At 39.2% G+C, this 14067-nt stretch overlaps 1 protein-coding gene across 2 annotated transcripts in view; it reads right to left on the bottom strand.

Annotated features, from left to right (window-relative positions):
- PTPRQ (protein tyrosine phosphatase receptor type Q) overlaps positions 1-14067 on the bottom strand; it is a 143572-nt gene that overhangs the window by 44622 nt on the left and 84883 nt on the right. For both annotated transcript variants that reach the window (XM_087765815.1, XM_087765814.1), the window contains exon 43: positions 4531-4863. In XM_087765815.1, the coding sequence (XP_087621941.1) occupies positions 4531-4863 (333 nt within the window). The remainder of the gene's footprint in view (positions 1-4530; positions 4864-14067) is intronic.

Raw genomic sequence — 14067 nt, 5'->3', positions numbered from 1 at the left:
CATTTAAGATACTTATCTAAAATAAATCTAAGCATTAATACCTGGTTTATTTTCATCATGAAAAGTACAATATCAGACTAACCGAATGATCCTGAAATTGAGGAATATTTTCTGAAATAACCTGTATAATTAGAAAATGAAATGTGTCTAAGAAGTCTCATGTCTTACAAAAACCATCTTTTTAAAATCTGTGTTTGCTTCAGTGGGTAACTGCCACATTCTGATTTAGGTTTGTTTGTGAAATGAATCTAGTCAATACGAGGCCATGATATCACTATACCCCTTCTCTTATAAATCACAGCAATTTACTCAGTAGAAATGACCTAGTCTTATTCTCTCATTCCCCCATAATCCAATCACTTCCTCTCATAAGCACTTTTCTCCTGGTTTTCACAATAATGCATTTTCTGTAACTAATAACCATCATTTCCTGATTATCATGCTTCTATCCTTGCACAGGAATGTGGGTCTTATGGAGGTCAGGGTCATCTTTCCCATCCATCTGTGTCTTGATGCTAAGGCAGCAGTTAAGTGTGTTAGCTTGAAGATAAGTCTGGATAGCCCATCATTTAACATAATCCTCAAAAATAAGACTGAATACTCCAGTCTTCTAACAGAAATTCATGCTTGCCAGTTTGGTTAAGACCAGCCCTTTTTTCTTTCTCCCCAACAAAAATTAAGTGTGAGGTTCAGTTATTTCATTTTATAATCACTTTAGGTTACTTTTACCTATCTTTAAACATTTCTATCTTATATGAGGCCATATTTACTTTCCAATATTTAGTTCTGAGAGAATGAAAGAAACAAAGAAAAACAAGCTCTCTCAGGCAAAACCTGCCAGAAGCAATGGCATACACCAACAGATGCAGCATTATTGCTTTTCACCATAGAGAAACATTTCAAGTGTACCAAGCAACTGGGTATCAGCAGGGATTGGGAAAGAAGGTGCTGAAAAGAGAAGCATAACCCTCTGCCCCATGCATCTATGTCCTAGCTTTCATGGGACATTCGAACATCTGGGATTTTCCTTTGTATCTCAGTATATCCTGGCATTAGGAGACTTGGCAGTTTACCAAACAGCATTGCATTGTGTAACTGTACGAGATCCAAAATGAGGTCAGTGATCACACTGCCATTCATTTTCCACCTAACACTGACCCTCCAAAGTGATTTTTCTTTTAGAAAGCACAAGTTTGGCCAATCTTATTCTCCTTACAAATGTAAAAGTGAAACTCGGGGTAGTGCAGGTGTGAGGGAACAAAGTTTCCCTAGCTATGGAAAACATTTCTTGCCCTTTCCCTTACTATGACACAACACTGTGATCTTCTGTCCTGGTAACTATATAAATCTAGGTTATGCTGAAAATATTTCATCTTGCGGAGTAGATTTGGCTCTTGGGTAATCCATCAGCTAAGTAATAACAGTGCCATCAAACTACTTTATGAGACAGTAGGACAATTCCTGTGAGGATAATCTGCAACACAGAAGGCTGAATAGTTTATCTGTGTGATGTGAGAAATGGACTGTACTGAACAACCTATAACATTTTGCATGGAGTAATGCTATAACCACTTTCAGTGCAGGACACAGCTATTCATTTTTTGTTTGAAACTTGTAACTGAGTTAAAGAATCTTAAAAAGAATTCCTGTAGCCTTAAATTTACCTTCATAATGAACAACTGAAATAAATCGCTAAGAACCTCACCTTAGTCACTGGATATTCAGAATTATGAGGTATTCTGCTTTAGCACAACAGTCAAATCCTCAGCAATAGTAAAGAATCTGTAGGGTTTCTGTTATGTAATTTTTGCTGTTGTTGAAGGTTCATCTCTATATTCTGGGAACTGAGTCTAACAGTTTTCAGCTTAAATGCAGTAACTTCCTGAATATAATAACTATAGTATTTTCTTTAGGTTTGAGAGAAACAAAAATTTCTGAAGAAAAAATAATTTGACTATTATTTCACAACCAAGGTAACTTCCCTTTTGGCAGAAGCTATGTCTTACAGAGGCATTTCTTGAAAATCAGAAACAGTGGCTAACTTCTGCCCTCAAATCTGCAAACACAACTCCCATTGATTTTATGGGCTAAGTACTCAGGCTATTTTACATAGCAGCTAAGCACCCTTAAGCCCTAACAGACCATGTATATTGGCTGTGTACCAGCAGGCTAATCCAAAGGATGCTTGGCCCAGTCCACGAAGGAAAGGAGAGGGGGATGGACACCTGTTCTCTGGATACACTCTGCAAGGCTGCCCAGAGTGCTGGCTCAGTTTTTTGTGCATCCTGAATTTCTCTTCCCTGCTACAGGCAGTGCCCTTTGCAAAAGAAAGAGGGGAACTAAGGTTTTTTAGTCTGTTTAACAATATTTCTAAAGACTAGTCTTTGGAAAGTATAAGGTTAGGTAGCTAGAGACCTGCCCTTGCCAAAGATCAGCCACTGCTCGGGGAGGCTCCTAGTGCTGCTGAAGCACGCTGGAGCTGCCAGCTGGCTGCTCAGCTGTGACGCGTCGCGTTCCTCTTTTTTCCCTCCTCAGCTGATTGCCATTACCCCAGGAAAAAGACCAGCACCCAGCCATGATCTCTGGAACAGTGCCCATGCTTCCTTGACTCCACGGCGGTGTATTTTATAGGCAGCTCATCCCTTGATGTGTCACTGATTTAGCTCACAGGAAATCTGTTGCTTCCCACTTCCCTCACCACAGACACAGGCCAGCAGCCCCAGACACTTGGGCTGGAAGAAGTGGTGGAACTTTTTAACTTCTATCCGACCACCGTTTGTTAAACTAGCTAATAGAGCACACAAAGGACTGACTGCTGAGGATGACGCTGTATTGGCATGGAAAGGGCTTGTGCAGTCTAATGAGATTTTTTATACTACTAACTACCATATCCTCAGTGAGACTGATAGGAAACTAGTTCTCTCTTAAACTAAATTATCACTGTCCAGAGAGGAAATCATAAAAAGGATGCTAACTTTATGAAATTATATGTTTTGATTATCTGCTTCTCTGTCCAGTTAAAATCCCTAACTTTCCTAAACTCAGCAACAACTTTTTGAAGATAAGTATTTGCATATGTCAGCAGCTGAGATCTGTCCATCTAATAGTAACAGATCTCCCCAGAGCTGTTGGCTCAAGTGTTGCACAAATTCTGTTAGCTATTTTCTGCTCCATCTGGGGTTATATGGGTTTTGTTTGTTTGTTTGTTTGTTTGTTTTTTTCACTTTCCTTTAAAATACTGCATTAATTTACAGGCATAGCATTCCCATAAGAACCACTGGACAAAGAAAGTAAGTGTATATGAAAATGACTCCACAGCTGATTCCAGTACTTCTCAGTCCAAAGGACTTCTTCTGTGCTTTCTGTGAAAAATGGGCTGTTGTGGTGTCCACTATCACGGTGTCCAAATCTCTTTGCCCTTTGGGGCTTAGAATTTCTCTATTGCAATTTCTCATCGGCAAATGAAGACAAATATTACCTTACGTAGTAGAAAAACTGTGAGGTATTTAAGGATAGATGGCTGTATTACCGCACAGAGAGTGCACAGATACTATGAGGAGCATTATCTGGATTCATGTCATGTGATTGTAAAAACACAAATGGAACAAAATAAGTATGTGGGCCATTGAGTAGTCCTTGCTACACAGCTGTTTAGGTCCTCAGTATCTCTATTATGATTACTTTGGAAGGGGAAAGGAGTGAAGGAACTGTGATCTAGTCAGGCCACTCATGGTGGTTCTTAGTTGTTCTACACAGGCCAGAGGCTGGATCTCAGATGTGCTCTGACCTAGGCTGGCTGCAGACTGGGAGGGAAGGTCATATGTCAACATGGTAACTTCCTAAATAATTTATGTTTCATGTCCCCTTCTCTCAAATATCTGGTGATGACTTATCTGTGATAACTAACTCTTCTTTTACTTGGAAACCGAAATCCTCAGCTGAGGCATGACAGTCCTAATATGTGTCATGACAGTCCTGTAGGTGTTACATGGCTACTCTGATTTGTAATCTCTTTAGGTGGATATGGTGTTGGAAAGAAATCTGAATACCTCTTAAACTATTCTATTGCTTAAATTCTGTTGCCAGGAACGTACCACAGAATTTCAGGAAAGTGTTATGACATTAGAGAACAGACTTTTAGTCAAAGAATTAAAAAAAGAACTACTTTTCATTGACATACCCAACATGTAGAGATGGATTGAAAACAGCATATCAACCCAAAGTAGCCAAAATTCAGACTTACCAATTCTAGATGTGGAGTAGGGCTGAGGAATGAAATTGCTGGTGGGTAAGCAGTAAATATAGTAGACCCTCCAAAAGGAATTAAAATCTGAAGTAGTGTCAAGTATGCATACCTACCACATGATTTATATCATGATATTTCATACATGAAGAGTTGTAATAAATCCTTATTAACTTCACCAATATTGCAGGACTATAAAGAAATAACTTCCACTAAGTGTTCTTGCTTATTTTGGTGAACATCATATTGTCAAAGCATTATGACATACGGCAAACACCCTTACTTACAGCCAGGAAGTGTTTGTGTAGAAATCCAAGGTGAAGAACTGCCATAACCAACATTCGTACTGGCAGCAACTGCAAATCTGTACCACCTGTATTTTTTCAGTCCATACACTGTCTCTTCTATCCGGTCATCCACAACATTTTCATATAAATGTTGATGCATCTCATATTCAATACATTCCTTAGTTTCCCAGTCACTGCAGTGGATGGACTGTAGCTGTGTGGTAATCTTGTAGTTTTGAAAGTAGCCAAGGATAGATTTCGGTGATCTCCAATTCAAGGTCACACTTGTTGATTGCACATTGGAAAAAACAATATCCCTGGGAGCACTAGGAACTACAAATTAGAACACTTGTAAGATATCTCCATTTGAATGAAAAGTGATTGCTACTATAACCCTTTTATCCAGTGTTCAAAAAATACTTTAATAAACATGCGTAAAGACCAAAATTCAATTTCATATGGTTAATAAGGAGTAATTCCATTGGTGTAGATCACACTGTGCATATATAGGTGGCGTACATTTACTATAGCTTTTGAAATAAAGAAAAATACTTTTAGGTGTGGCATGCAGGGGCAGCTTTGAGAGGTGTGACATTGCTGTTGCTACATTTGGGGCTATGTCTCAACTGGGGGAGGGAATATCAAGCAAAGTTATTTTTGGCCTACCCATAGCATCTTTTACTGCTGTTGCTAACTGAGATTCCTCACCTCTCACTTAGAAATACTCATTTGTCTCCCTCTCTCTTGGTAAGATATGAAATCCTCAAGCAACACCTCAAGATTTCACAAGTGTCCTGTTTCACCTTATGAATGGAAAGTATCAACACATGCAATATGTTTGTCTATCTTTATATAAGAGCTTTACAAGCTGTTCAGTAAACAACAAATTAAAAGAATGCCAACAGGAAGAGCTAAATAATATGGCAATACAAAGCAAAAAAAGAAACTTCCCATAAACTTTGCTTCCATGTATTTATATACATACATATACATGGGCATACACAGGTTACATTCATGTGCATGGAGACAGAAGTATTGCATGGGTGTACATACATACACATACACACATGCACGCACATTTATCCCTATCTATATTAAGCCAACGGTGTAGTCCCAGCTCTCGCAGACTGGATGCAACATATGGTTTTGTGCTATATCACATAGTCATACAGTAAGCTAATATTATCTCTAAGACTCTGTAAGATAATACTAATACTCTCTGTGGCAAAAACTGTGGAGAGAAATCAGCTCAGAAATAATTTTGTGCATTTAGCTTTAAAGAGTACTTTAGAGTCTTTGGGGGAAGAAGTATCACTGGTAAAAGAAAAACACATGATATATCCTTAAACTGAAACTGAAGAAGCCCCAAGGCTTACATAAAGAATAAAAGGATCCCACACCAACGTTACTGGGGAAGAAAGAGAAAACCCTCCATTTTTTTTCAGCCTTGTGGGAATATCTGGTCTCCGCTTTCATCTGCCACAATTTGTTTATAAAAATCATCATAATGTAACAAGCTGAAGCCTCTCCACTAAATACTAACATTTAACAAGAAATGCAAATTCTGAGTCAAACCAAGCTGTGATGATGAAAAGGTTGAGAAATCCAAATCCCTTCAAATGAGCCCAAGGTAGGTGGAGCCTGCAGGAGAGGGGTCAGCCACAGGAACCGTGGGCGCTTCCCCTGTCCTTCCGCTCAGCTCTCACACATGTGTACACAGCGTCGCAGCATGCAATAGCCCCATATGATCCCACCCTGCTACACATTAAGCAGACACAGAACAAGTGCAAACTGTCTAAGAAAAAAATCTTTGCTAGAGACAACTTTCATCATCATGCTCCATACTATCAAAATTAAAGTTGTTTTGCTCTGCTGTTATTAGCACGAAGAGAAATTCAGGAAGTTGTAAATAAAAACAAAACAGGCAGTAACCTTCTTGCTTGATCATAGTTTTGGAGATGTAATACTCAGTTTGTCCACTTTCAAAAAAAAAACCACTGCAATATTTTCATAATAGCTCTATAAACTGCATTTGCTACTTTTGTAAATTATAAGAAAGGGCTTAGTTTGACCATTAGTTAACGCAAAATAAAGGCAGAGAAATGTTCAATGGTTACTATAAAAAAATCTGTAGCTTTCCTTGAAAAATTCTCTATTGTATTGTGGTATAAGTTATTAATATCTGTTAAGATACTGCAAAGAATATGAATCTTACAACTGAATTATGATGATGATAAAATGTGGGATAGAATGGATAAAACTATTTCAGTGAAACAAAAGTTACCACCCAGTCTCACTCTGAACTTGAATTAAAGTATTTTTAAGACCCAAACTGTATATTCCAGGAATTAAAAAATTAAAAGTCAGCAATTTCAAAGACATTAGAACAGATAAAAATTAAAAAGAATTTAAGAAAAGTCAATTTTCCTCCTTCTCACTCAGAGGGGATTACTCTTTTTTAGGTAAGGAATATGACCTCACCTTCCCAGGCACATGACTCCAGGAACTCTTGCTGTGATAGGAACAGCCAGCATTGGCAGGTTTGGAATAAAAGTGTGAAAATGTGCAACATGGAGATGGAAACAACTGGCTCTAATGCCTCTTAGTCTACCATTACTAACTTCCATCTGCTGAAAACATATTATTGGACTATACTCCAATTTAAATGAAAGACTGGATCAAATACTGAAATAGGGGCTTGGAATAAAGTAGATGATAGTAACTGGTTGCTTGCTGGGTGCCAAGAGGGTGTGGAAATATATACCTTCATTTGCCCAAATGTGCAGCTGGTAGAGCCACGACTGGCACAACTGCAGTCTCTGCACCTAAAACAAGGCAGGTTAAAGAGGCTAGTCACAGGCAGAAAGAGCAGTGCCCATGTTCTAGCAAGCATGGTGGGCTTTCCTTCTCAAGGAGAGTACCCTGTTCCCCCAGTTTCAACATGGATGATGCCATCAAAAAGAACTGAGAGGTAGCAATGTTGCAGTAAAGATGGAAAAGACGCTTGGCAGTTTCACAGAACTAGAAATGATACCAGGAAAAATAACAGTGGCTCTGATTTGTGGGCTCTCACACAGAAGAACAAAAGTCTAATAAAGCCAGCCTCCATGAGCTCTCCTTGTATTTGGTGGAAAGAGACAAGCTCCCAGAGAGCAGGGGAAAGAACTGGGTGCAGGAAAATGATGTTTCTCTTTCCATCTGTCTGCTAGAGAAGTGTCCTTTTTCCCACTGACTAGAGAGGGAACCCATGCAATTTACCCTCACGAGGCTGAAGATAGTCTCTGTGATCATTCTGGTGAGTAATACTACACCCAAACCACCATTTTGAAAGATAAGCTTGCAGGTATAAAGATAATACACAGATTAGACAAGTACTTCTTCTTTCCTACAAAAGCTTTTACTCCTAATTTATGTCATCATTTTTTCCAGTTTACTAAGACCCATATATACAAAATATTTCTAACCTACAAAAGAAAGGGTCAGTCAGAAGAAGATGGAAAATTTTCTCCATCAGTGCCTAGACAGATCTTTAAAATGGAATCAGAGCCTTAAACATTAGTCAGTTTAAAATCTAGTCCATTCTATCTCATTGCTTACCTAGACAAATCAAATATAAATGTAATCCCTCATTAGAACAAATGAAAAGATGTGATCCGAATCGGGAGCAAATCAGAGTTTTGCTCCGAGGGCCGCAGTGAGGAGCAGTGACACCCAGTGGCACAGTGTCTCTTGCACTTGATTGTGTTCAGTGAGACAATTTCAAGACAACTATGCTATTGGGTTACAGATACAAAGAGGATTACAATTACTCTAGCATGGAGAATCAGATTTCCATTCCTCAAGAATGACTAAAATTCCCCCAACTTTTTCTGTCCACAGATGGTACTGATTTGAACAAACCATTCCATGCTTCCTAGAGTAATCATGCAGCTTGTTTAAATTTTCTAAACATGACTCAACTATGATGAAGTGATCACTGTTCACACTAAAACCAATTAAAGCCAAAAATTGCGTCTTTGTCAATTATTCTTTCAGATTAAATTGGAACTGTAACAAAGACTTATGTATTTGCTCTTATATACTACTGCTTTGGTATGTGCCTAACAGGAACTTTATTATTTTTCCTGGTTTCCAGAAAGGTGCACTTAAAGAAAAGGCATGAAAAAGGCATGTTTGTGGTGGTGTCGGACACTAATTGTCTAGGACTGTGTCCTGATCAGCTAGCTGACGTTCTGGTGCTAATCCCATACTTAAATTTCCCAGGAATCATGAGTAGGACCCCTTAAGTCCCATCATCATATATCTGACAGTCTTTCCCTATTGAATTATATTGCATTTGCTATAATTCAGCTAGCTCTGAGGGTAGGGAGTTTTTCAAAGTCTGAAAGTTTGGGTGCAAAGTACTCTGTCGTTTTCCTTTTAATAGCTTTTAATTCGGCTTCTGAAAGCCAGCCAGGGAGCTGGCAGAGAGGCTGGCCGTGAAATGCTGGTGAATTCAGTTTCTGGACTGGAGGAGGAATGAGGTATTTTCAGGTTCATCCACCATTGTTCACATGATGGCCAAACTCCAACGAAAAGTGCCTGAAGCCAGATCCACATGGGATTTTAAGCTCCTAAAACCTATTTACGTGCCTGAACTCCCACTGAAGTTGACAGGAAGCTAAGCACCTAAATAGAAGTTACTTTCACAGATCTTGGCCCTGGTTCCCTATGCTCATCTGGCTGCAATGCTAATCAGCCCTTCCAAAGCTGGTGGACGGCTCTGAGATTAAGTTCTTATTTGAGAACCTAAATGAAAGGAAATTCTTGGTAGAAAAAGCACCAGGACTGTGCAAAGACTCAGATCAATTTGAACGGGGCCAGTCGAACTGATTTAAATCAACAGAAATATTCGGTAGAAAAAATCTTACAATGCAAAGATAACCTAAGGGCAGCAAAGGACACACACAAAAAAATCTACTGAGAAAAGAGAGAAGTTACGGCTTTCTGTAAAGACTTCTGTGGAAAGCAATGACTACAGCTGCGCGGGCCGGGAACAGAAGACGGTAATATGATATGGCATAGTTCCTAACGAAGTTAATAAAAAAAAGTCTGCCTACAGAACAGCTGCTTGTAGCTGGAGTTTGGATTAAAAGAACAGCGGCAGCCTAGAAGTCTGTTGGGTGGTATTAAGAGCATCAATAGGAGGAAAGTGAAGAACAAAGTAGAACAGATAGCAGTGGGCACAAAACAAGTCTTCAGAAAATGGAGGTGTCTGAAAAGAAAATGAATATTCTGTATTGATTATCTCTATTAATTTTTGAAAGCTTAGTTACCCAAAGGAGTTCCCTGGGTTAAGCTGATACCCCTGATCATACTAAATGGTACTCTAGTAGAGACTGCTCATTTCAGAGGGGCTCCTCATGATACAAAGGCCTGCTCAGTATGAACAAGGACATCACAAATAGGTCCCAAATGATTTTACTAACATTAAAATGTAAAAAACCTGTAGACTATTTTTCCCATGACTTGGTACTGATGTTATCAGACATGCTTTAAAGGAAATTGCACAGTTGAGAACCCGTCTTTAAAAAGCCTCCTTGGACTGTCTCTTAGTCCTCAGCACATCAGAAAATTCTATCTCTAACTATGGGATCTAAGCACTGAAAAAATCAAATTCTACAAATCTAAGGAGAAATGCACACCTTCAAGCTAAGCTTAGAAAAGTAGTGAAAAGCTGTTAGTATTCCAGTCTTATTCCATTAAATAAAAATGCTCAGCTTTCTGACAAACGGGACCACTGTCTACTTTTCAGCAGACAATTTATTTGACACATAAATGCTTTCAATGTCAGCTTTGTATGTATATGTCACCACCATTTCTTATACATTAATCTAGAGTTGACCTAGTCCTTAAAAAATATTTCTTTCATCCTACACTATATGATTCTTCTATTTTTATCTACCTGCTTATAAAAATAACATCAATGCAATTTCATTGGCAGCAACGAAGTGAACATTGCATTTGTCTAGTGAAGATTTGCCATAAACATCAAAGCCATTAACTGACATTTGGACATACCAACTAATCAGGAAATCTAAAAAAAGAAATCCACATTACATTAACAAAATAGAAATCTGGTAAAAAAAATTAGATTCAGTCATCTTGGAAAGAAGTGTTTCAAATATTCCTAGTCATGATTCACTCTGCAATTTTTGGATGCTTTTACTTTAATACAGTTTGGAAACATGAACTTGAAGCATTGATTGAACATGTGAAATGCACTGCTCTTATCTGTAGTAGTGACAAGTACACCGAAGCTCTTCTATTTCCAATGCTGTGGCTCTGCAGTAGGTTGATTCCTCTGGATAACCAGGCCAACACACTGCACTGCATACTGCACTGCACATCATGCTTGGGGCCCTAAGGACTGCTTTAGGGTACGGACTTAAATATTTCTTCCAGTGCATTATGGTCATCTGTAGTTCTCTTCACAACTTAATGAGGAAATTCATGTAACTCCAATTCGTAGAGTTGCCATGAGCTGCCACGTCCTAAGAAAAGGACTTATGGTAAAGAAAACAGAGCATTTCCTTGGATAGGAAGAAGGCTTTAAGCCCATGCTACGTTTTGTGCTCCTCACAGACCTGGATGAAAAAAAGGCCCACGTTTTCCCATGGGCACCTCCATCCTGGAGGTACAAACCCAGAATCTCTAAAGGTTCGCCTGTGCAAAGAGTAAAGACATTTTGTGCGCAAGTAACAACAGATGAGGATAATTTGCCATCTCCACACCAAAAGACCTAAGAAACTTTCTCATTACCAATCCTTTTAGGCACTACTCTCCTTCAAGCACAAGGCATACTTCTGTGTATAGTTACAAGTTAGTATTGGCCAGCAAAATTAAGCACAGATTAAATTAAAAAATGTTTCCTGGACAAATCCCTAGCCATATTTCTGTTAAATGTAAGTTATGAATGAATCTCTGTTTAGTAGAAAACAAATGGTAAGGACTGTCACCGCAGTACAACGGGGCCTCAACCTGTTCCAAGACTCTGTTCAGTTGTAATATTAAGTAGGACTCAGTAAACAGGGAAAAATTACTCTGCATGTCTTAATACTATAATCAATGTGATTAATATTTTCAGAGACGAATAAAAGGCCTATGAAGAAAAATCCAACTTAAAAAATTGAAAGCAGCAGCAGTTTTCTTTTGATTATTCATGCTACCCATTTTATGGCTCTTTCTCCCTTCTAAAAGCTCGCTCAACCTTAATGAATTTTCATTTTAATATGTGCATTTTCTTGAAAATAATCCAAGGATAGCTAGCTATTCAGTCATAAAATCCTTACTCATTTATGCATGTGTACTTGCTATATTATCTTTCATACCCTGTATAATATATTTAAACACAAAGTAATATTAGCACTACAAAGTCGACAATTTTTATAACATACTGCAACCCGGCCGAAGTGGTTTACCATGACAATGGAGCTAGATTAGACACAAAACACCACTAATCTCCTCATAAATTTAATCTTCATGATTCATGTTTAATTGTACCCAGATACGAACAAATTTACCTCAAAAAAAAGGCAAATAATCTTGCTAAGAATGTAAAGGTCAAACACTATGCAGTGAGACACTGAGCCAAATTCGATTTCACTTTATGTCAGAAATAAATGCATTGTCAGTGACTCAGTGCTGGCTACATATTCTGTGACTAATCTTAGACCACCATAAATAAGAAGCTGACAACAGCTATAAAACTGTTTCCATTCCCAACCATTAATCTCCAATTCCTAGTACCCAGTCACCACAAAACAATTCATGCAAACACACAGTTAAGGAAATATCCTAATAATAACTAGTTTGTTGTAAATATGACTAAGCAACAACATGTAAGCCAATGCTAAAACAGCAAGAAAGGCTCTGCGCAGTGTAAGTGGCAAAAAATACATGTATTGTAGTATAAATCCTGAACTTAGGAAAACTCCCAGTGATAAGACACATAAGCCACATGTTGTTACAAAATAAAGTCTTTTTCTTTTCTCCTGCTAGTACAACTTTATGTAACATAAACCACAACAGACTAGCAGTCTGTCCCTCAAGCCCGGGCTTAATACCACATCCACCGCTTCTCCAGGCTTTCCTCAAGCACTAATTAATAGCCAACCCCAAATTTCTCAGAAATCCCAACAATTAACTTTCCCAGGTGCCAGGCTTCTTTAACACTACTAGAAGCCTTTTCCCCATCCTCCAAGAAGTGAGGTACCTAGGAAGCCTCCTGGTCTCCTCTGTACCAGAGGGTAACATGTCTGCTATAAGACTATTTCCAAAACCTTCGGGTTTTGGATGAGTCCAGTTTTAATTGTGCACCGGCCTACCTGTCTGCACACCCATCCCCAGTTTCAGCTTACTTGAGCTCTGAGTCAGGGCCGGCTGCTCACCAGCTCTGATTTAAAAGGAAGGGTGGAGAGTTACAACTGCAGTTGAGAAGCGTACTTAGGTGCACGCTCAGACGATCCACGTTCAGCACAGCAGTTAAGCTCACTACAGTATTTCCAGCCAATGCTGTAAGATATGAGTATGCTCATCTCTAATATTTAAACAATGCTTCCTTCAGAAGTGCATTTTGAACGTTGCCAATGGACAGAAGTTTTTGAGCAAACAAGAGGGTGGATGACCCAGGCAGAAGTCTCAAATCGCCAAGGAGCCAGAACGGAGGGGACCAACAGGGATCAAAAAATGGCAGAATTTGCAGTGGGGCTGTTGTTGATCAGGAAGCCAATTCAGAAACAGGTATGAATGTGCCACCTCATTGTTCAGATAGGGGTTGTGGCCAGGCTTTAGTGGGATGGACTGCATTACGAGGAAGGGCAGTCATCAAAGTACCGTCCTGGCTATTTTCACAATGTTGGCCACATTACGCCAGCAAGGGGCTGCTTGTCCTCATTTGGAGTTCACCTATTTGATCTGGAACCAAAGCAGTAGTAGTTCAGCTGATGATACAGACATGGTCTAGATTCATTCAGACACGCACATCCGCAAGTCTAATTTTAAGAAGCATGGAAATCAAAGCTCAGAGTGGGGCACTAAGGCTTTGCGAATAGGAGAGATCTGAAGGCTGATCCTAAAGAGGTGCATGCGGCTCACGAAGCTACCAATAGGAGGTCTAAGCATAAGGGTAAGTCTGATCTCCTCCAAGTTTAGATGCCTGATTCAAGTCTGCATATTAGAGCTGCCCCTGTCCACTTGTCATCCAGAACCTAAACCCTGTTGCTGACACAGACTCTTGTATCTATTATTTGACAGAACTGAGCAAAACTCACTCTATCAGTTGAAATATATATGAGAATGAGTGCTGCAACTCATCTTTTAAGTTACCGAATAACTTAGTAACTAAAGTGTTACAAAAGCTAGGTTTGGTTTCTAAGCATCAGGGGATACAGTCATGCCCCGCCATCCCACCCCCGTGGTTCCTAATGATCCGGCTGTTCTGAACTAGAGAGCTCCTCAACTCCACTGCATGAACTAATGTCACTGAAGAGGAAACAA

The sequence above is a fragment of the Nipponia nippon genome, unplaced genomic scaffold (assembly GCF_047370975.1).
Source record: "Nipponia nippon isolate SJK-2023a ecotype South Korea unplaced genomic scaffold, ASM4737097v1 scaffold_3, whole genome shotgun sequence".
In the NCBI taxonomy this organism is placed as follows: domain Eukaryota; kingdom Metazoa; phylum Chordata; class Aves; order Pelecaniformes; family Threskiornithidae; genus Nipponia; species Nipponia nippon.
This window is presented reverse-complemented; position numbering and strand designations above follow the sequence as displayed.